We start from the raw sequence: 23563 nt of genomic DNA, 5'->3' as shown, positions 1-23563 counted from the left end.
TCTTAGGGTTTCTACTGCTGTGATGAGATACCATGACCATGCCAACTCTTATAAAGGAAATCTTTTGATTGGGTGGATTGTATTTTAAGAGGATTAATCCATTATCATGGTGCAACATGGTAGCATGCAGGCAATCATGGTGCAGGAGACAGAGCTGAGAGTACTACATCTTGACCTGCAGGCAACAGGAAGCGGTCTGAGACACTGGGCATGGCTTGAGCATATATGAGACATCAAAGCCTGCCTCCACAGTGACACACTTCCTCCAACAAGGCCATACCTTCTCCAACAAAGCCTAATAGTTCTACTCCCTATGTAATTATGGGGTCCAATTACATTTAAACTACCACTGTCCCCTTCCTGGCCCCCAGAAGTTAGTAACAATATCATAATGCAAAATGTATTTAGTCCAAATTCAAAAGTCCCCATTACATTCAAACCACCACAAACTCCAAACACAGTTTTATAATATATATCAGAGGAGACCTAGGTACTAAGAGAAGAGAAAAAAAAATCAATGTTTTACAAAAATATCTAACATAAGAAAATGCAATTAAAGCCCAATGACTACAGAGTGTGATTGTTGGTACCTTTACAAAGTCCTTTCTGCTCATCCAATTGTAGGCCAGCAAGGAGGCAATTCAATGGCTCCTTGTGACTTAAAGAAATGTCTTTTGGGAAGTTGTAAGACTCTCCGCTTCAATTTTGTCTTCTATAGCGTGGGAATGGCCACACGTGCTGGCTACATACTCTGGCAGGGTGGGCAGTGCTGTTTCCCACTCTGTATCCATGTTCTGTCTTTTATATTGCAAACTGCAATGCAATAATAAAATTTTAAACTTCAGACAAGTTTTGTTCTGCCTGATTGGAAGATCTATTTACCTTTGTTTTAAGTTATCAAACAACATTTGAAAACCAGGAACTATTCACAAGGACCCAAATCTTCTTTTGAATGATGGCCAAAGCAGATATCCTTCTACTGCCAGATCACCACAGTGTTTGACACTCCCATTGCCTCCTGGTACCAGCTCACTTCATTCCTTTATGTTGCTTCCCTGGCCCCTTGTGTGGCAATCTGAATAAGAATGATCCCCACAGGCCCATATATTTGAATGCTTAGTCATCAGAGAGTGGCAATACTTGAGAAGAATTAGACTTTCTGGCCTTGTTGGAGAAAGTGTGTTACTGGGGGCGGGCTTTGAGGTCTCAAAAGTCCATGTCAGTCTTATTATCTCTCTTTCTTTTTGTTGCCTGCATATCGGGATGTACAACTCTCAGCTCCATATCCAGAACCATGTCTGCCTGTGTGCCACCAGGCTTCCCACCATGAAAATAGGCTAAACCTCTGAAACTATAAGTGAGTTCTAATTAAACACTTGCCCTTATAAGAGTTGCTGTAGTCATGGCTTCTCTTCACAACAAAAGAGCATTGGTTAAGAGACCTGGACTATTCTATATGACTTTCTTCTATCTAACCAACATGTTCTCTTCCAATTACTTTCTCATTTACTATTTCTCTATCTCTAAGGCAGAGGCTGTGTCTCGTTCACCTAGATTTCTAGCCCCAAGCGTGATTTCTGGTTTACAGAAAGCACTCAGGAAACATTTGTTGAACTTACATTCCCATGACATTGCACAAGAACAAGAGGAAGGGAGAGTCACCCACAGAGGGAATGTGGGTGCTGCAGGCAGCTTCTGTGCTGGGGCGGCACAGCACATGTGGTGCAACTGTAAACCTGCTTTGCTTTCTTCCTCCCCCAGGTAATGCTTTTAGAGCATTTTCCAGCTATGGGAGAAGATAGCAGAGAGTGACAGGAACTCCTGCAAGAGGCATCAATGTTTCACCTCACCTACCTCTCTTAAGAAACCTGAGTTTGGAAATCTCCAGGCCAGAAGTAATGCTACAAAAAGTCCAGGATAGTGGGGTTGGCCCAGCTTCAAAGAGAGGCCAATCTAGTGTGTGTTCTGACGCAGAGAGCCAGTCATTTCTCCAGCGCGTGCTCTAGGAAGCCTCTGTTAAAAGAAGCAGGCTTTCGAGGGAGCTGCAGTGCACAGCCACCAGAGTCAGACATCTGGGATCAAATCCTGATGGCTGATGATTGGCTAAGAGTGCAAACCGGAGCAAGTCAATTGACCGCTCTGCCCTGTTTCCGTGTTTATAAAATGAGTACAATAACAACCATCCACTTCGCAGAGATACTGCATGAACTAACTGAGATAAGGCATACTAAATGTCTGGCACATGTTTATGTCATTCACACACACACACACACACACACACACACAGAGAGAGAGAGAGAGAGAGAGAGAGAGAGAGAGAGAGAGAGAGAGAGAGAGAGAGAGAGAGAGACATGTGGGGGGAGTGACTAAAATTTTTGCAGCGTTAGAGCCAGAAGTTCAAAATCAAGAGACCTGCAACACTTGCAGGGCCCTGGGAGGGAGGGGATCTATTTTTCATCCCTTCTAGCTTGCAGGCTCCGTACATTGTTGGAGTCACATCAGTCCAATTCCTCTCACATCTTTCTGTGATTGGCTGCACATGTCTGACTTCTCTTCTGCCTCTTTCAACACTTATTTACCATTGACTCAGGCCCATCTGGTGATCCAAGGTGATCTCATCTCAACATCCCTAACTTGATTATTTAAGCATATAGCCTCTCTACCCAAATAAGGCCACATTCATGAGCCTAAGTATGTAAGTGTGTGTGTGTGTGTGTGTGTGTGTGTGTGTGTGTGTGTGTGTGTATAAATTGGGGAGGGCACTATTAACCTACCATAATTCCTAAACCTGTGTGCTTTTTCCTCAGCCAGATTTTTATATGTATTATTGGTCTTTTGACTAAACTAAGTCTTAGGAGATAAAGTTCTGGGTTCCTGAACCCTCATCCACCTTTTCTAAATGTTGAGACAGTACCACAGCTGTGTGGTTTCCACACACAGTTACAAAGGGCTGATGTGCAAAACTGCTACATTCTCTGAGTCCTTCCTCAACCCTCTGCCTGCCTTCTACAATACTTCTTCCTCCTGCACAAAGGTCTGTGGTGGGTGTTAGGAATATTTCCTAACACAAGTTCTCTGCCGACTCAAAATCCCCATCAAGCCAAATCAAAACAAGCCAAATTAAGAAATATCCAGGTTTAATGGGAGTTCTGCGCTCTTGGGTGGCCCTGAGGGTCCGCGAATGCGACCACCGGGAGGAAGGAAAAGGGACCACGTGTTCCTCTTTTGGGGGCTCATTTAAATACCCTGAGGAGTGGCCTTGACCCCACCCCCAGGGAGGGGTCAGGACCTGGCCTGCTGGGATTTGGAGTCCAGACCAGGCCTGGGGGCTGGAATAGATGCCAGGGGCTGGGGCCTATGCTCCCAACTTAACAGTGGGTATGATCTGTTCCCCGTGCCCTCCAAGAAAAGATCTGTCATCTCAGCCACTGGGAACGTTGTCATCAGTGTCCAGTTATCCCTTTCTCAGCCTCAGCACCAGGAGCCACCTGGCTCAAGATCACTCTTGTGCCAAGAGAGGCCACACCCAGTGACTGACAGAGATGGCAGTATAAAGGCCTAGTCATTCCAGGCTACCATGGGTTGATCAGATAGATAGGCTATTTTACCTTGAGTCTCTCTAGGTAGAACAGGGCTTGTGGAGCTTGCATTCAAACTTTCTTAGCCCAATTCTGCTGCCTTCTCCTTCCTTCCATGGGCATTGATCTCAGGGTACCTCTCAGTAAACTTCCCGCACACTGAATTACACATCAGGTGGCCAACCTACACCAAGGGTTGAGGGACCATGCAATTATACCCTGGTTGGGGATTTTACTCCTCTGAGTTTGTGCTACGTGTTTAATGATCCTGTTTTCCTTATGTGGCCATAGGTGGTATGGTCTTAAGGTTTTAAAACATATTTTAATTACTTTGGCTATCTTCCTAAGATTTTTTAACTTCCTTATAACTTAGGACCCACAAATGGATCTAAATAATTCTAAGTATTTTAAATATCCTATGGGTACTTGAGAAGAGGAGTATCGGTTTGACAGTGGCTTGTGAAGCTGAAAACAGTGTCCTGAAGCTCAGATGATACATATCTGCCTGTTAATGTTCACACCCAGCAGAAAGTACCATGTAGGAGCAAGATGCCAATATGGAACGTAAGGCAACGGAGGCTCCTGTGCTGGCTGGGTTTGTGTCTGTCTCTACCACCTCTGCCACTGGATGTTGTTCCTCAGTTTCCCCATCCATTACGTGAGGCTCATTGTTCTAGTCAACTTGCTGTTATTGCAGCGAATGCCTGAGGTGATCAACTTATAAAGGGAACGTTTTCGTTAGGCTCGCATTTTGGCGGTTTCTGCTCAAACCGGGGTAGGTAATGCGTGGCAGGGCAAAGCTGTTAACTTTATGGTCAAGATTTTGATGAGAGAAAGAAGAACAAGCTGGGGTCTCACCACCCTGCTAAGGAGCACACCCCAACAATTTGAGGACCTCCCCACTTGTTAATCTTCCATTATCTCCTCATATCACCGGGTTGGGAACCAAATGTTTAGCACAAGGGTGGAGCTGTTCTTTATTCTTTATTCTTTGACTCCTTCTTGTTCTGTGACTGGCTGAGTGACTGTGTGACTATGTGGTTGTGTGGCTGGGTGGTTGTGTGTGGCTAGGTGGCTGTGTTAATGGGTGGCTGGCCCCTTCTTTTCTTGCTCCTTTCTTTTGTACCTCTATCTCTTTTTTCCCCCAGATATTGCCTCCTATTTATTCTCTCTGCCTGCCAGTCCTGTCTGTCCCTTTCTTCTGCCTTGCTATTAGCTGTTCAGCTCTTTATTAGACCAATCAGGTGTTATAGACAAGCAAAAGAACACAGCTTCACAGAGTTAAACAAATGTAACATACAAGATTGCAACATATCTTTTCATCATTAAACAAATGTTTTACAGCATAAATGTAATACATCTTAGATTAATATTCCACAACACAAGGCTCTTTCAGGAACATTCCAGATCTAAACTGTAATAGCAACCATCCAACCTCTTATGAAGGTCAAATGAGATTATTTCTATTACATATTTATAATAGCATATATGTTCCTTTCCCCCTCCTCCCTGAGAGAATGCATATAAACATAGCAAGTAACATTAACTGAACAAGTTTCTGATCCTTTGAGTCATAACTTACAGAAAATTCATGAAAATATGTCTCAACTTCAAAATAGAATTCCAGACACTTTCCCAGGGTGTCTAAGGAGATGGCTATTATGTTTCCCACTACTAGAGTGACACCAGAGTCAGACACCAGACCTAACCAGGCAGCAGAGCACCTTTGGGGAAGAGCATTTTGAGCAGTGGGAATGGCTCGTGCCGAGCTCTGAGTGGACACAGCTGGACTGCTTGGAAGGAGCGAAGCAAGTCAAGCTGTTGAGGCTGAGGACTTAGGGGGATGAGAAGAGGATTGATATGACTTGACAGGTCCTTGTGAAGAATTTGGATTTCAGTAAATGACGTGGGAAATTCTTGGGTCTGGAGCAAAGAGTGGCCTGGCCCTTTTTCTGTATTAAAAGGAGGCCCTAATGACTCTACTAAGAGGGAAATGTGGTAGGCCAGGCAGAAGAAGTGGGAGGATTGGGATCAGGAGGCCACTGTAGTGTCTCAGGCTGATAAAAATGACAACATGGATCAATCAAGGCCTGACTATGAACCTGGAGCAAGTCAGGACCTGGTGTGATGTCCGTTCTGAATAGGCAAGATTTGGCCTTGTCTTGGGAGGAAGGGAGCAGTCAGACAAGCTTTTCTGTCCCCTGCAATTGGAAAATAACTCTGTGAACTTAGATGTGGAAGAGGAAGTTAGAGAATGTGAGCTGTCGTCCTTGTGACCTGGTAAGTGCTAGACAACTCACACGCATCCAAACGGAAACACAGGTGATAGTGAACCAGGAGCCTTCGGTGCTGCGCTTCCGGTTTGAGAGCCATCAACCAGCGGTCTTATTTCCATCAGTGGGACGCGGTGAAGCACTGCAGGAGAGGTCAGAAAAGGAAGCCAGAGACTAAGGGAAGAAAGAGCTTTAGTCACGCAACATCCAGGGTCAGGGAGAGAGACCGGCCAGACTGGAAGAGACAGCTGCTGGCGGCAGAGGAGGAGGAAAACAGGCTTGAAAAAATCCAAGGGAAGGCAGTGAGCCGAGCTTTAACAGCTGCACCGGAGTGTTTTAGAGCAAGGCGCCAGGTGGTTCTAGACCAGCCACAGCTGGAAATTGATTAGAAAGGTAGAGAATCAGGAGTCCCATTCCAGCAGTACTGGATCGACCACTCAAGCATGGACTTCTTCAGGGGATCAAACACAAAAACAAACAAACAAAACCCACGCTAGTTACAGAATTGCCTGCCCCAATTTACAAAGAAGATTAAGCAGTATAAAAAAACTAATTTTACTGCATGAGTACATTGTTGGAGACTTGCTCAAGTTCAAACTTGTAACAAACAGATCTCAAGGAAGTGATCCCCCTTCCCAGCCTTCTGCTATGATGGCTGTTTGGAGAGGAGGAATGCCCCCCCCCCCATTTCACTGGACCAGGGAATGCTGAGCACCAAGCATGCCAAACATTCCTCTGGCTAAAAATGGGGGGGAGGGGGTGCTATTCCAGGGTTAGCAACACTGGCCCATTAATTCTGAACCTTCTGAGAATTGAAGCTTATCCCCACCCCACGCCCCCACCATATCCAAAATGTCCTCTAGAAAGCCCTAGCAGAATTCCATCTCCTTCCATTCTGAGGGAAAGTGGTTAAAATTAGGATCAGTCCCGAGAGATTGACAAGTTAGATGCGGGGAAGGCTGTCTCCTGAAATAAGCTGTTTCCCACCGCGAATGGGCGGGGCGGGAGCCTCTAGTCGCAACCCAGCAGAGGGACGGCCCCTTCCAAGTGTGTGCAAGAGGTCTGGTCCCCAGCTTTAAAATTCTGGACGCACCGCGTACTGACCTCTTCTCTCCCCCCAGTGGTGGCTAGCCCTTCCCAAGTGTGCAGTTGTCTCCTCCCTGTCCAGTCCGGCCGTCGTCCCGCGCCCAGTTGGGCTACAAGTGGCCGAGTGCTGCAGCTCAGCGCAGCGCGCTCTGCACACAGGCATATTGGCTTGCGGCTCCGCGGGCTCTACGAAGTTGAGCAGCTAGCTGTTGCCTGTGGCATCACCCGTGGGTCCCCAGCTCCCTGCCTCGAGCTCTCCCTTCCCTCGGAGCAGCGGGTACTATTGAACCAGCAGCCAGCAGCCCTCCCAGGATCTTCCCGCCTGAAGTGCAACTATGCTGCTGGGCAGAATCTTGCTGGTAGTGCAAGGTAAGAACCGACAGGAATACCCCCGAGGGCGTCCTGGAAACTCTACTACGCGCACTGGCAGGGTGGGGCTCCTGGTTCTGGCTCAGTCATCCAACGGCTCTTCTGGATCATTCGCAGCCACTAAGCTCCCTGCCCTAGTCAAGATGGGGGTGGGCGTGGAGTTACTCAGAGGAGGGTCCCTGGAGCGTCGAGGAAGGTCGTGCATCCTTCTCTCCCTCCTTCCTGCGTGCCTCCCCCAACCTTCACCAGGTAGTCCCCAGGGTTGGTGCAATGCTGCCAGGCAGAAACCCAAACTGAAAATCCCTTTGTGCCCACAGCCTTGCAGTTTGCCAGTGCCTTGGACCTGCCCGCTGGTTCCTGTGCCTTTGAAGAGGGCACTTGTGGCTTTGACTCGGTGTTTGCGTTTCTGCCTTGGATTCTAAATGAGGAAGGTAAGGGGGCACCATGGAAAAGTGCCCGACGAGAACTTTCTTCACAGCTTGCTCCTCCTGTCCCCCGGAAGTAAAGCTATCTTGGAATTAGTTCCCTTTGGGAGGAAAACTGTGAGTCATGAAGCCTCTTTCCAACTCTTCCTGCAGCAAGGAGCCAGCCAGGAAAACCATGATGAAGGGGACGGCTGTGTACCTGGCTCTGAGCATGCGTGCGCTCCTACCCGCAGCACACCCTACTGAAAGGGACAAAAGGGGGATTCTGCTAGTGATTGTCACCCACTAGCCTTGTGCCCCCTGCAGGTCGTTAGCCTTGCTGGTCTTCAGTGGGCATGTGCCTGAGCTGAGAAAGTCCATGGGAAGCGTTCTCAGGAAGCTATGCAGAAATGTTTTCACACTCAATGAGGGTCTTCAGTTCTAAGACCTCCCGTTTAGGTTCACCCCTCAGCCGTTTTGCCTCTGATTTCATCCCTTACCATCCTGTGCCCCTGGGCAAATGAGTTAACGCCAACACGGAGTATCTGAAGCCACTGGGCTGGGGCCGGTTGTTCATAGCTCAGTACTCGGGACTGCTTGGATTCCAGGGGCAAAATGTAAATGAAAAGAAGTCCAATGTGTCTTCTTACCCCCCCCCCTTTTTTTTTACCGTAAAAACATTTTAATAGCAGACCCTGGTGTCCCTCCTTCTTTCCGTTCTCTGCTCCTGTCACCCTCATTTTGAAGCTTCATACACTTCTAGACCTTTCATTTGGGCTTGGAGTAGACTCCTTTAAAAAACATGCCGCCATAAAGGAAGCCAGCTGAGCTTGCTCCCATCTCAGTTGTTCAGCCTGGCTCCCTGGAACAGGACCCCTGCTTAGGATGTGGGAGGTGTCACCACAGCTCTCCCTGCCTTGCTGTCTTTGGGAACCTTGCCTACATGAGCTTCCCTGACCCACACAAGTGGCTGATAACAGCCTTGGCATGAGAATGGGAGACTTCAGATAGTCCCATGGTTGACTGAGTGACCAGCACTAGGGAAAGAAATGGGAAAGGACTAAGTCAGTCATTGTCTTTGTCGCCCAGCACTTGCCAGATCTGGAGTGCTCTTTACTTAGGCGTACATGAGAAAAATCAACTTGCTAAGGGGTCGCTGCTTTGCTGGTGACTTTAGGAAAGACTTGAAGTTCCTCACCACCATCTTGCTTTCTGCTCTGATTGTGTTTGAAAGATGGCTCTACCTATGTGATGGCAGTGGCTTTGGGAGCATTATTCCCTAGATTGCACGGCTTCTCAAAGTTTCTTTAAGGAGGCATCAGGATGACCTGGTGGGCATGTTCCAACAGTTTCCTTCCCCTTCTTGAGAGTTTGATTCAGTGGTCTGGATTGAGGCCTGAAAATCTCTCACAAGTTCCAAGGTACTAAGACTGCTGTTTCTATTGATCTGGGTGTATGGACTTTGAAAATCCCTGACTACCACTGTGTATGCACACATGCACACACACACACACACACACACACACACACACACACACACACCTATGCTGTTAGCCCCAAGTTAAGACCGGAATCAAAATGAACAACTCACATAGACCTGAGAGTGAACAGCTCCCTAAATCCTATGCCCTAAGCTCACTTCTGCCGGGCTGCTGTAGCCCTAGGAAACTTTCTCACAACCAAGGGTCTGAGTCCTTAAGTGTTCTCCACGGTCTCCTGTCAGATCAAAACAGCCTCCCAGCCGGAATCCTGGGTGAGCATGCTGCTGCCTGCTGATCACAGGGCCCTCCCGGCTGGCAGGAAGGGATGCACAGAGTTGGCATCTCTGCACCAGTGTGACCGTTAAACAGACCCCTCCAGGGAAAACAGGTCGATGCCTATAGGAAAAGGTGATTACAGCTGAATCACACCATAAAGGCACCGTGCCTCTTTCATTTCCTTTCATGTAGCCACTGCTCTCTGGCTGGAGGCTGAGACTGCTGAGTTGGCTGGATGACATTAATTCATCCCCTTCTGAGGACTCAGGGGCAGAGAGGAAAGTTAGGCTTCCAGTCTACAGCTCAAAGTTTCAAAGGCTGGAACTTGGATACAACTGCCCACTGCAGACATTGGGGCAGCAAGGCAGATGTGTGGCAGCTGCTGGGCTTGCCTGTGAGAACTGATCACTGAGAACCCCCCTTATACTAGTTTGGGAAATTAAAGTAATAAAATTGGGCCAGGCTAAAATTTGGGAAGCCTCCACTTTCTTGCAGAAACCCTTTGAAAGAGATTCCAGACGCCCCTGTGTGCTGCATCCACCAAGAAAGCTGTGAATGTCACAGAATTTTACCCACAAGTCCTTGCAACACAAATAGCACTTCCTATATGTCCTTGGTCAGTGGGTTAACCTACAGTAGAGAGAGCAATGCCAATGGCTAGTGATTTACAGTTGATTCCAGAAATCAATCTGTAAATTAGAATTTCCTAAAAGAGAGTCCGGTCTTGGAAGAGTTGATGAGCACTCCAAGTCACATAGCACCCATGAAACTATGTGAGGCCCATTTCTTTGTTTATTTGATTGCTAGATCATTACATATTTCTTACTACATGGTTCATGGTCAGATATATATATATTCCTACCTTGTCAAAGTAGATGACATTATACCAGACTCAAATTGAAACTTTCTCTGAAGTCTTAGGTTTGAATTCAATCTTAGGAGTTAAGAAACACATTTTATACTATAAAAATTTCCACGTTCACTTATCTTTATCAAAACCACCTTTATTTATTTCTCATTTAGGGAATACTGAGTCCCTTTTGAGCAACAATCCTCAGTTAACACTAAGACTGTCCCTTTTACTTCCCCCCTGACAGAGCAGAAGCCCTTTGACTGAGTATTCTTAAAAGCCAAACAGTTGGCCTCACAATTCAGATTAGCAATTGAGTGGGCTTTGCTCTCAGTTTTGGTTTGGTAGCTTAACCTTCACTCACTAAGAAGCCATTGGTTGAGTGCCGGGAGGAAGAACAAAGCTAAACATAGGTACTATTCTTTTACTTGGGTGAAGAAGGTAGATGTGGGAGCCATTCTGGCCAGGAGAAAGTAAACAGGGCATTCAAAGCATTTATAAGGAAGATCTGCCTCGTGTTTCCTTGATAGTGTCCAAGGAGGGAGAAATTTCCTAATACAAGAAACAGCTGGGTAGCTTTTGCATCTCAGGGAGAATGACAATATGGAAGCTGAGAAAGCTTAGCCAGGAGCAGGGTTGGGGTCATGGTAGGGTGTACTAATATGTCATGTAATTATATGCATGCATATCCCCTCTTTCCTCTCTCTCTCTCTCTCCTACACCGAGACTCTTTCCTTGTCTTTTAAGGATACTCCCCATTGGCCATGTGAGTTTCAGTTCTGCACACAGTCATGTGCCAAATATTATTAACAATAATAAATCCTGCCTGATTCTTCTTGAGGACCAGCTGGACCCTAAGTCTGGTGAGGATCCCAATGAGACTTTATGGAAGGGGAAGCCATTTTTTCCTTCATTGGCCCTGTGTTACCCCTGCTGGCCCTTTCCCAGCTTTCCCAGCAGAAGTTCCACTCGCCCATAACCGTGCTGGATAGAGGCTGGAAGCCAGAACAAGCCTAGAATGTTCCTTAGGTGCCTCTCAAAAAGACACTGACTACAGAAATCTAGCTAAATTGTTCCTGCTGCATCAGATGCAAGTCTTTAGGGTTTCCCTGGTGTTGCTGCTGCCAGATTGAGCATGACTGTGTGTTCTGGGCCTGAGCAGCTTGGGTCCTGCTCAGTGTCTGCATATGGTGTAAGAGTTGGACTCGAGAAGCTGTCCAATGCGGGCTATCTGTTTTTCACACTGCATCTAGACAGGCTAACGTTCATAGTTGGGTACAAGTTTCATGGCAACCCTGGGGCAGGACTCTGTCTCATCTGTTCATTACTATTCCCTTCCTCTGCATAGCTGGTGAACAGTGAGCCCTGCCTTCAAAGCCTCACAGTGTTGGTAACTCTACATCAGAGATCCAGTTACATGTTTAACATGTAGAAGAACACCAATTCTCAAATGAAGTGTTTGGGACCTATCATACCCGCAAGGAACTACATTTTATATCATATAAAGATATTATTTATTTTCTCCAATTTGTAAGACCTGCAAACAGTCTTCAGCATGTAGGAAAAATCTTGGCACATAATTGGTACTTAGTAGGTAGTTGAATGAATGAATGAATCCAGCATCTGACCATGAAAACACACTTGTGCCTATTGTTTTTCCTTCACCTTCAAAGTCAGTTCCTTATCATGAGAAGCAGCTTGAACACTTTGTTAGAAACCAAATGGTCATTATTAGAACCAGGCACTGTTCCTTCAAGGGTAGTTTTCTTAGTTATTAGGGTTTCTATTGTTGCCAAGAAACACCATGACCAAAAGCAAGTTGAGGAGGAAAAGGTTTATTTGGCTTACACTTCCAGATCAAAGCCTATCATTGGAGGAAGTCAGGATAGGAGCTCAAGGATGGCAGGAACCTGGAGACAGGAGCTGATGCAGAGGCCATGGAGGAGTGCTGCTTACTGGCTTGCTCACTATGGCTTGCTCAACCTACTCTCTTATATAGAACCCAGGACCACCAGTCCAGGGATGGCACCACCCACAATGAGCTAGATCCTCACCTATCAATAATTAATTAAGAAAATGTCCTACAGGCTTTCCAGCAGCCTAATCTTATGGAGTCATTTTTTAACTGAGGATCCTTCCTCTCAGATAAGTTTAGTTTTATGTCAGGTTGGCATAAAACTATTCAGCACAGTAGTGTTCATTACTTTTCCTCTCTATATCCCCAAAAAGATATAATGGGGCTGGAGAGATGGCTTGATAGCTAAGAACACTGGCAGCTTTTTCAGAGTCCCTAGGTTCAATTCCCAGCACCACATGATAGGTCACAACCATCTATAACTGCAATTATAGGAGATCTGGTGCCATCTTCTGGCTTCTATAGGCACTGCACACATGTGGTACCCAGATATACATGCAGGCGAAACACCCCACATACAATAGAATGACAAAAGATATGAATACTGTAAATACTTGCCTTTTAAGATTTTTGTGAAGATTATTCACACTGACACACTAACACATAGTGACTGCTGTATGATACATGTAACCTGATTCCCATACTATCACCAGGTTTGTATCTTAGCAACATTATACACATTATATATAGACATTCATTCTTCTAACTCAGCCTTCCCATATAGCTTCTGGGGTGTGAAAGACGTGAAGGACACTGTAGCCTGCCTTTTGTTTGTAGCTTTGCCATTTGCTTTTCATTACTGTTGCAGCCAGAGGGCGAATCTTCTTATCATTGCTCTGTGTTAAGTCGCTGTGAGCTTCATCTAACTCGTGTGTGCCTGGAGAACATGTGTGTGTAAAGAGACGAGACTGCCTCTCACACCTAGTTTGTCATCTTTCAGCAGCTACGTCTTTTTTCCTTTAGAATTCATCATTTGCTCTCTACCCCTTACTCTTTCTCACATCACAAGCTGTTCTCCATTTATCTGCCTCACAGAGCTGGGACCTTAGCCTCAATTGGTTCTTGTTCTGGTGATGCTGCTACCTCCACAAGACTCCCAGCATCCTGATATTCACTTGGTTTCAGGCAGCTCTCTAACCTCAACCTTCCTGTCTGCCAACCTGTTCAGGAGATGTTCTTCCTGACCACTCCTCTTGGAATTTAGCTTGGACAGCATCTGCCTGCCTGGACGGCTTATGGGATAGACACTCTCTGTATGGTCAGCCTCCCTCTAGGCCAATGGCCAGGCTGAGTTCCTCCTGTCAGATGAGAGGGCTGGGAGCTGTTCTCTGGATCTTGGACCTCTCCCCCAGAGATGGCTGGGGATTTTTTAGGATGTTTTCCTTCTCTTAATTACAGAAGTCAACCAAGGTCACAGAATGCTATTATGGGACTTTATGTTTGCTTTGCCATCCTCAAGTTTCTTAACCTACGATGACCGCGTTTTGTAACTTGTGTGTCAGGATATAATATTCAACAAAAGTTCTGGCTCTTTCTGTGTGTGGTGGCTTATCTCAGCACTCAGGAACTTGGAGACTGGGAGTTCAAGGCCGATTGGGCTATAGCACAAGTTCCAGGAGTATGTATCTCAACAAAAGCAGAAAGAGGCCGGGGTGGGGGAGGGGAGGAGGTTCTATTTTTGTTTTTTTAAAAGATGCATTTATTTTCATTTTATGTGTATGGATATTTTGTCTGCGTGTATATCTGTGCATCATGTGGCTGCAGATCCCTTAGCCAAGGAGAGGGAGTCAGATGTCCTGGCCCTGGAGTTACAGGTGGTTATGAGTCACTGTGTGGGTGCTGGGAATCAAACCCAGGGGCTCTGAAAGAGAGCAGCTGGTGCTCTTAGACCCTGAGCCACCTTTACAAGCCCAAAGTCCTGAACGTATCAGTGTTTCTTTTATCAGGTTACTTAAAGCCTGGTCCTATTTCTGTCTTATGTAACAAACTTGATGTTCAAGAATTTGAGTGAGATCCAGCTATGTTAATAGAGGTTTGGGCATTTCAAGAAGTAGAGCCAGCTGATAATGGACTCTTCTTGGGCATTCCCAACGGTTAACCCTGATTTTCTCACCTGTCAATGTTTCTAATACTGTTCCTCAATTTTTTTCCAAATGCTTACCCAATCAAGTATATTCCAAAGATATGTTCACTCCGCTCCGGAGTCTTAACGTGTTTGACTGTCTATCAACTAGAAGACACAGTACTGTTGCAGACTGAGGAACCCATCACCAGTGATAGACAAACAAGTTATTTAAGAGCAAGAAACTTTAGTGTGCCTGAAGTTCCTGTCCCGAATGCCTCCCCACCCTACTTCACCCGGATGTTCATCCTCAACACTGGTTGGGCAGCACCTGAACATTTCCTTTCAAGTCGTCAGGCTACTCCAAAGAATTCTGATTGATTGGGCCAGAAACAGGACCAGATTTCACACCGTTAAATGAACTGGCTGGTTGGCTGACAGACTGACTGATTGTTAGGCTAGCACACATCTGTGATTGTGAACTAGGCATGGGGATGACTGCCATTACGTAGCCCCTATAGCTACAGTGAAGAAGAGACAGCAACTCATTAGAATCCTTGAGGGATTATCCATCTCCCCAAACTTCCTGTCTCAACATTCATAGGCTCTTCATTCATGGTATTTGTGATCTGCTTCAGATTGTATTTCCATCTTTCTCTCCTGTTGATCCCTACTCCACTCATAACACAGCCTCAGTCCCTTGTCGCTGGCTCTGATTGCGCTGTTCTCTGCAGCTGCCTTCCTCTTCTCTTGTCCGACTCCTGCCTGTTTGAAATGCTTCTGTGGTTAGAGTATGATTTAATTATTTAATGTAGTTGGACTTTTTTGGACTTCCTTAGGGACTTCTAGCTCCCCAATAATGACAAGGAAACTTATTATTAATTATGAAAGCTTGCCCTTTAGCTTGGGCTTGTACCCAACTAGCTCTTATAACTTAAATCAGCTTGTTTATATTCATCTCCAGTCTGCCACGTGGCTTTTTACCTCTTCTTCATAATTAATGTCCAGCTTCCTCAGTGTCTTGCTGGTATCTCTTGTGGCTCCCGATTTTCAACCTTAATTCCTCTCTCTGCCTGTGAGTCTGGCCTAGCCTCTCCTGCCTAGCTATGGGTCATTCAGCTTTCTATTTAAACCAGTCATAGCAATACATTTTTACAGTGTACAAAAAGATCATCCCGCAACTATTTAATTATGCCTACTCAAGGGTCTGTGTGATAAAGGCTTGATCCCTAGTGTAGAGAACAAGGAGAGTGTGTTGGAAAATGAGAAGTCTTTAGGTGCTGGGGCCGTGTCCTTGGAAAGGACCCTAGGACTCTGCTTGTCCTTTCCCTTACTGTGTCGGTTCCAGATATGGTGGTTTTGCTCTTCTGTGCTCTCCCACCGTGATATGTTGTCATCAAGAGATCACATGAGTGGCGGGGGGAGGTGCTACCTATTCTTGGTCCTGAACCTTCAAGACCAATCACTGCAAGCTGCGTGATTCTTTTTTATATGCAAAGCTAGTTGCTTTACTGTAGTCCTGCAAAGCTGACGAATGCAAATGCTATAGCTGCTTTAAAGCCCAGGTGCTCAGCGAACATTGCACAATCATCCCAGATTTACACTGAACTCTCCACTTTCCATCCTGTAAAATCTTATTAGTGTCTCCTATCGGCGTCTCCACCCCTTCTCCTCATCAGAGGCTTGATGGAGAGAGGATATGGCTTTAGCAAACACCCTGCACCCAATCCGTTTCTAATGTCCTTTTGAGAGTAGATAGAAAAATAAAACCCTGGACATTTTTCCTTGCAATGAAAGAGGGTGTGTTTAGTAGTCCTTCCTGCTGGATGAATTCAAAGACTTTAGAGGCTCACCTGGTAATTTACAGATGTCACAGTGGAGCAGCATCTGGCTTATCTCACAGACCGTGTCTGGTCTGTGACACGCCCATGGATAAATAGCTCTTGGGCTATTCTCCATCAAGGCTCCCGAATGCCTTGACCCTCCGCCATCATAAACAACCACAGTGCAGGCTTGAGAGCACTCCTGCTGGCTCTGAGAAGCAGTTTTTGGCCAAAGATTATTAGACTTTGAACTAGCCGTTGGAAATGGTGTTTCTAAGGAATTCTGTGAGGGGTCAGCCTTGCTCATCTTGATGGGGAGAAGCAGAGATGGATATATGTCTGTCTGCTCCAGGGAGGGAATTTCTTAGGCAAGAATGTGGCAGTTGGAAAACCAGAGCATAGAGTGTGTGGTCAGTAAAATCTGCCGGAATGTCTGATTTCCCTGCTTTGTCCTTGGGGGAGTCTGAGGCCAAGAATGAGATAATGAAATAATCAAGCAGTGCAATTCCAGAGACCCGTAACATCATGAATGAGTCCTATGTTCTATAGGAAAGGACTGGTCAAGAATACTTATCCCATCGTCAAGTTTTTGGATGCCCGTTGGAAACTGTTAGTAGGTGGAGGACGCATTTCATAGAGTACAAGTGTATGGAGTTGTTCATAGACACAGGCCCTGTCCTTGGTGGCAGTCACAGACCAATGGGACTAAACGAGTATCTATAATGTATAGGAGAGATTATAAGGAACTGTGAACAGTAACAAATTAAATTGCAAGTAATAAAAATGACCACTTAAGCAGAATGGAAGTTGTTTGAAGGGAATCAGCTCCCAATACCAATACACTCTCTAGAAGGCTACACTTGAGTGGGAATAAAGAGATGCAAGATCTTACTAGAAAAACAATTTATATGATCTTCCCCCTAGACATTGGTAGTTCCCCTGCTAGACCTATCTGTTCAGTAGCTATGAGGCTACTTCTCCATGTATGAGGATGTTAAAATAAGGTCACTTGCTGAGAACTGTTCTGTAGCCTGAGAGGTGGTACGGGGAGCAGGAGAGTTGTGTATGAAGGGGAAAAAGGAAGTAAAAGACTATAAAGTGGATTCAGTTGGCAGTGCTGGGTGAGACCAAGTCGAGGAAAGCGACCCTCAGGTTCCTAGTTTGGGAGGGTGGTACTAAGATTTGGAACAAATTCAAGAGGAACTTCATATTTAGGATAGGAAAGGACATCATATTTTCTAAGTTGCTCGGGAAAGATCTAAGTGGGGTCCTCTGGCGAGTGTTTGATGTCATAATCTGCAGTCATTCCACTCCATTTAGCCTGCAGGGAGTGTCTCCTGAGGTCTGCCTCCTCTCTACCTGGGTCAGGCATAGCTGGTGTGAGGTGAGACAAATCCTTCCTCAGCGCTTGGATAATTGGAGGGGTTTGCTGGATCTTGAGTACTAATTGGGATAATGAGGAGCCAGGCGAAAAGCACAGACTACAGTACTGAAACAGATTAATAAGGAACTTGGTGATTTGTCCTGAGAGCTTCCAGCACAATTCTACAAGTCCAGGTGGAGAGGATATGCTCCGTTGGCGAGTCAGAATTATGGGACCCAATGATAGATAGCCCATATCAAGGTTTTTTTTTCAAGACAGGATTTCTCTGAAGCTTTGGAGCCTGTCCTGGAACTAGCTCTTGTAGACCAGGCTGGCCTCAAACTCATAGAGATCTGCCTGCCTCTGCCTCCCGAGTGCGGGGATTAAAGGCGTGCTCCACCACCACCCAGCTAAAGGTGGTGTATTCTTTTTGACACATCATTTTCCTACAGACTACCCCTTCTTGCAGCAGGAATTTGTCATCCAGATGTTAACAGTAATGGCAGCGTTTGTCTTGATAGTCTAAGATCACAGTGGTCTCCTGCCTTAACTTTTCTAAAATTAGTTAATCTATTTGTTCACTGCTGTGTGTGATCCAGACCCAGATGGCTCCCTAGTGCTAGAGATTGCACGGATCTATAAAACAGTGGAGAGAAGCACAAGAGACTATCTCAAGAATGAACACAGAAGCATGTCATATGATGCAGTCAGAAGAACCTGCATTGTGCCTGGAATAAACTTTAAATCCCTATGCCTTTTTCAGTTTTCTTATTCAGCTGCTTCCCTATCAGACCTCATCTTTATTTTATTTTATTTTATTTTACTTTATTTTTGTTTACTTCCTTCCATTCAGTTGCATGCTCATCAGAGAAGACTTAAGTTCTTTGGACAATCACTGCTTTAAGGAACTGTAAAGTAGTTACCTGAGAACAGTTGCCCAAGATTCAGAATCAAAAAACAAACAACAAACAAACAAACCTGGAGCATGTGCATTCTACAGCCAATGTGTTCCCTCTCACTTGGTCACAGCACTAAACTCATTACTCTAACATCCTGAAGAAAGCACATGCCGGGGAGGAGACGGATGGGTACTCAGCCTTCACAGCCACAGCAGCAGCTGCGTTCTGGCAGGTCCATTCTTGTTTAAGCTCTCCACTGTTGGAGGTTTGAGGTCACATGATGCAACTGACGGGGCTGGAAGATTGATATTGAGCGACAGCATCAGCTGAACACAAAAGGTGATGTGCTGGATGTGAGTCAGTAAAGGAACGACCTGCTCTTGTTTTACAGAGAGTGGGAACAGGAAGTCAAACACTTTGTTTTCCAAAATAAGGTCTCAAAACATTTTGTAATTTTCATTTAAATTATTAGGAAGCTTGGAGCTATTAGTTGATCTATCTTCTGATACTGTCTAATATAACACTGAATAAATGATGCAAGTTGTCAACGAATGAGGGATCAACTAGTGACTCTCCTAGTAATTGACTTACATTGATCTTAAATAAAGTTGCAGAAACCAGTTGAGGGGAGGGGGAAGAATCTGAAAGTCATTTGCAGAATGGGACAGACAGTGGCTGCAGACCCTCAAAGCACACAAGTAATAGCCGAAATCTTGACCACATGACAGAGTCACCTAAGGAGACTGAATTAGACAACGACAGCGGGATGACCAAGAATGCTGAGGATGCTGAGGGAACAAGCAGAATGTACTGAATGGAGCCCACTGCTGTTTGGTGAAAAATTCTAAGCAAAAAGACTTGAATATTCAAAGAGCGATTCAGTTGCTGTGTTTTAGGAAGTGAAGAGCAGAGCTTGCTTATAGATTATGGGGAAAGTCCTAGCAAAGAAAGAGAACTCGCAAAAAGAGTTCAAATCCAAAGGATGCCAGAGGATGATTTGGGTCTAAGGGGACTTTGGTGACAGAACAGATTCTAGTTGCCAGTGGGATGTGGGAAGGGAACTCTTGACATAGTCACACAGTAGTTAGGGTCTGTGACATAGAGCTAGCAGCACTGAATAGCGCCTGCCAAACACAGGCATTGCCGTTGTGTCTGACCAGCATAACAATCTTGACAGTAATGTAACCAATTAGTGATTTTACAGAAATTAAAATAAAGCCAACATAAAGAGTGTTGCCAGCCACAAGCCCTCCTGGCTGCAAAGGCTTGAGCTTCTATGGGCTCTGGACCTCCCCTAGTACGTAGGATGGCACCTGTATACTTGCAGAGGTCAGCACCAGGGAAGGCAGGCTAACAGACTTCATACCATTCTAGAGATCATGGAGAGACTCTAAAGAAATATAGGGGAGGCTACAAGTTCTAACTCTCCATGCAGTTTCTGAGTTACAGCTAATATGCATCCCATGCAGTCAGTCACAAACCCTTGGGAAGGAAGCAAAGCAGGGGCAAAAATATACTTTTTTTTTCCCATAACAGATTAGAGTTTGCTCTTACAGCCATTTGGAGGATTCACTTCTGAGGCCTCAGCATAATCTTGAAAGAAAACCCCAGGGAACTTCATGGCTTGACCTATCATACTTTGGCAGTTTTATGGAATACTCCTGGACTTCAGCTTCATCTCGTCTTACTGCAGAAGACTAGGAGTGCACTCAGCTCAGCGTGCTTTCATGCTGGCTGCCCTTCCAGATGCACAGGCCTGGGCTTAGTCTCTTCTTCACAGAACGGCAAAGCTGCTGTGCAGCAGTATGATCTACAACTTAGCAAGATGCTCAGAGAAATTTCCATGCCTTATTTGAAAACGTTCTGCCTCGCTGCCAAGGAGAACTGAAGTGTTGTTTGGGGCTGTGCTTATGAGATGGCTTTAATATGCTGCACTTCCCCCAGAAAGCACCCCATGTGCTCGCCAGCACCTTAGGACTGAGTCTATCTATTTCACAGTTATAACTTGGGAGCCTTCCTTTAGCCTCTTTAACCTCTAGGACATTATATTTCTGTAACTTTGTAAAGCACACACATACACATGTATATGTATTAGGGTGCAATTCCAGAGGATTTGCTTTCACAAATGTGTTTTGATCCTGCAACAAGCAATTTTAAGGCATAAACTTAATTGAAAAAAATGCTTTGTGTTCTATTACAAATCCTTAAAAGATGGGGATAAGTGTTGGAAATCCCATCTTTGTTTCTGGAACATTTTCCCTTTCTCACAATTGTTGATAAGAAATGTGTGATTCAAGTATGTGTGTGTGTGTGTGTGTGAGAGAGAGAGAGAGAGAGAGAGAGAGAGAGAGTCAACACTGACAGTGTCCTCTTGAACTCGTATTTGCTACACAGAAAAAAAAAATGAAAAACATGAATACATCCTGAGTTCCGTAGAGCAGGTCAGCTCTTCATCTTTATTGTCAACATAAACTATAGTACCTACCCACAGTCTGTCCTGAATATTGAGTAGCAGAAGAAAAACGATGTTGGGGATGCAGGCACAGAGGCACTGCACTGCCATGCGGGATGATTCACTCCAAGCTTGGGCTCATAAACTCGGCCTTATCTGCTTCGTTAGCATGTGCTTTTAAGAGTCTTTAATTGAAAAGGAAACTATGATCGCTTTAAAGCCTAAATCCCAAGCTTTCGACCATTGCCATTAAAGACCATGTCAATGATTATCAATGACGCCTTAATTTCTGTTGGGCTCAAATGGCCCTCTTGTCTGTTGAGTATGCTGTCAAACAGCTTGTAAGAGAAGATGAGGATGATGTATTCATGGAAGAGCTGGAAGTGGTGGCTCGGAATGTTTCCTGTTGCTAACATCCCTCCAGCTTCTTATCTTGCCACAGAGGAAGCTACTAACAATAAAATGTCATCAAAAGAGCAAAGGGGAGGGGGGGAATAGTTTACATTTTTAATTAACCCCTCTCATTTGTCATTTAAGTTGTCTGGAAGTTATCTAATTTTGTGAATGTATTCCTGTCATAAAATAAGTTTGGACACATTTATGAGCTATCTTGTGTTAAGTATAATATTAGCCTGGATATTGAATTTTTTAAAAAATAAAATAGGCACTATTCTCCATCACTCCAGCATGAGTGCAGTTAGCTGCAGCCATGCCTAAAACGTCCTGAGTTTGAGACTCAGCACGATTTCAGAACCTTTCCTTGGAGGCATCTGATCACTAAGCAAGGCTGGAGAGTGAGCAGTAGGGATTCAGAGGGTCTGTCTCCTTCTGGTCTCTGCTACCAGCCACCAGATGCGCTGTAGCATGTTCGCTGTCAAGATGCCCTGGGATGCAAGCAGAACATGGCATCTTTTAATTCTGCTCTTATCTCTAATTTCAGAGTTTCTAAACAAACTCTAAAACCAAATGGGCATTTCCTGAGCATACTGCTATTGATGAAGACCCAAGAGGAAGGCAAATGATGACAACCATCTTCTAAAACACTTATTAAGAGCTTATTATGTGTTTGACACTACACTAAAGCTTTAGCCCACTGAGTTTTTGCAGTGGCCCAACAAGGAAGATGATCCTTATAGTTGGAGAAGTGAGAGATGAGAGAGTCACGGAACAAGGAACTGTTGGGTCTTTTTTATTAATCCTAGATCTGTTTCCAAAGATGAGGAATCACCACATTCATTGTCTCTCAGTCCTGCCTGATGTTTGGTAGGAGCTCCCAACAAGCTTAGTGAAGGAAACAGCAGTTCTTATGAAAACAGCTGCCACTTGCGGGTGTGATTTCTCCTATCTGAGTCTTGGTCTGTGTGTTTTATGTTAAGTCATTTGAACTTCTGAGCAGCCCAGAGAGTTGGGTCTTATATTAGGGCTGTTGAAAATGAAGTCTACTGAAACAGGTCACTGAGACCCAAGGCAGCATATCTATTTTTCATTACAGATTTTCTGTTCCAATGTGAGTTCTGTGAAGAAAATAATACATTATTATTATTATTATTTATTATTATTATTATTATTATTATTATTATTATTAATTAGTTCTGGATACTGACTCCAGGACCCTGAATAACTTAGCAAGTGTTCTAAATCTAAACTACACTCCCAGCCCAGGAAATAGAAACTTTAATATTTACATCTGAGACTGGAAATTTGTCCATGAGTTCTGGTATAACTAAGAAAAAATGAAGTATTTTATTTTGTCTATATTTTTATGGGCATAGAGCCTCCCCTGACCAAATAAAATCTAACTTGAGAAAATTTTATGCCAATCTTTTTTTCTTTTAGAAATAACACAGGGGTCTAAGACAACAGAAGAATTTTCTGTTTGGTTCCAAGTTAAATGAGATTAAGCTGAAAACTCGTGTGAGAATCTCCCACGCAGAGTCCCCAGGACAGCCTTGTGTTCCCTGGACAAAGTCCAAAGTCACTTGTGCTTTTGATAATCTTGGTAGTCTTCTTTGGAAAACGGGTCAGGCATCTTTTATGCAAAAAAAAAAAAGGTAGAAATGTGGTATTTGCTTGCCTTAGGGATGTTAACAACACACACCAGATAAGTCTAAGGACAACAATGTTTTAATCTCAGAATAAATGGAAGGGTTGAGTTAGTCTATCTTTCTGTCTTTGCACTCTCTATGTACTGAGCTTGTCTTTTGATTTATAGATTGTCCCTGAATTTCTCTTTAATCCTTACAGCTCTTTGTAGAAGATATTCTTTATTAAGAAACTGGGAGTCATAGAGAGTTAAATATTTACAAAGTTTTTTTTCATAAGATATGAAAATATATTTTAGGAAGCAGCAGGATAATGAGGGTTATGTCTACTGAAAACGGACACCTTTAGCCTATTTGTTTATATTTCATTTCACTGCCTAGGCAGTAAAGTGACAAGACAGGGTAATGAGGATCCCTGCCCTTTAAAGACTCAAGGCGCCACAGAGACGTGTGTGCGTCCGTGTTTTCTCCTGTCTTATAAATGATAACCAATAAACTAGCCTAACAAAAAAAGCAACAGATGAATCAATAAAGAAAATGTGGTGCATACACAAAGTGGGATTTTTTTTTTCAGACACAAAGAAAACTGAAGTCACGACACTTGGAACATGGATGGACATAGAAATCATTATGTTAAATGAAATAAGCCATATTCAGAAAGACATTTGTAGACATCAGAGATGGTGAAAC

General features: G+C 44.6%; 1 protein-coding gene and 1 pseudogene across 2 annotated transcripts in view; both read left to right on the top strand.

Annotated features, from left to right (window-relative positions):
- Positions 1-6917: 6917 nt before the first annotated feature.
- Positions 6918-23563, top strand: part of Mamdc2 (MAM domain containing 2) — a 135212-nt gene continuing 118566 nt past the window's right edge. For both annotated transcript variants that reach the window (XM_038341116.2, XM_038341117.1), the window contains exons 1-2: positions 6918-7306; positions 7624-7737. In XM_038341116.2, coding sequence (XP_038197044.1) covers positions 7273-7306; positions 7624-7737 — 148 coding nt within the window. In that variant the 5' untranslated portion in view covers positions 6918-7272. The remainder of the gene's footprint in view (positions 7307-7623; positions 7738-23563) is intronic.
- Positions 11453-18182, top strand: LOC119819525 (annotated as a pseudogene).

Source organism: Arvicola amphibius, chromosome 1 (assembly GCF_903992535.2).
Source record: "Arvicola amphibius chromosome 1, mArvAmp1.2, whole genome shotgun sequence".
Lineage (NCBI taxonomy): Eukaryota > Metazoa > Chordata > Mammalia > Rodentia > Cricetidae > Arvicola > Arvicola amphibius.
The sequence above is the reverse complement of the archived record's forward strand: the minus strand, read 5'-3'. Positions and strand labels throughout refer to the sequence as shown.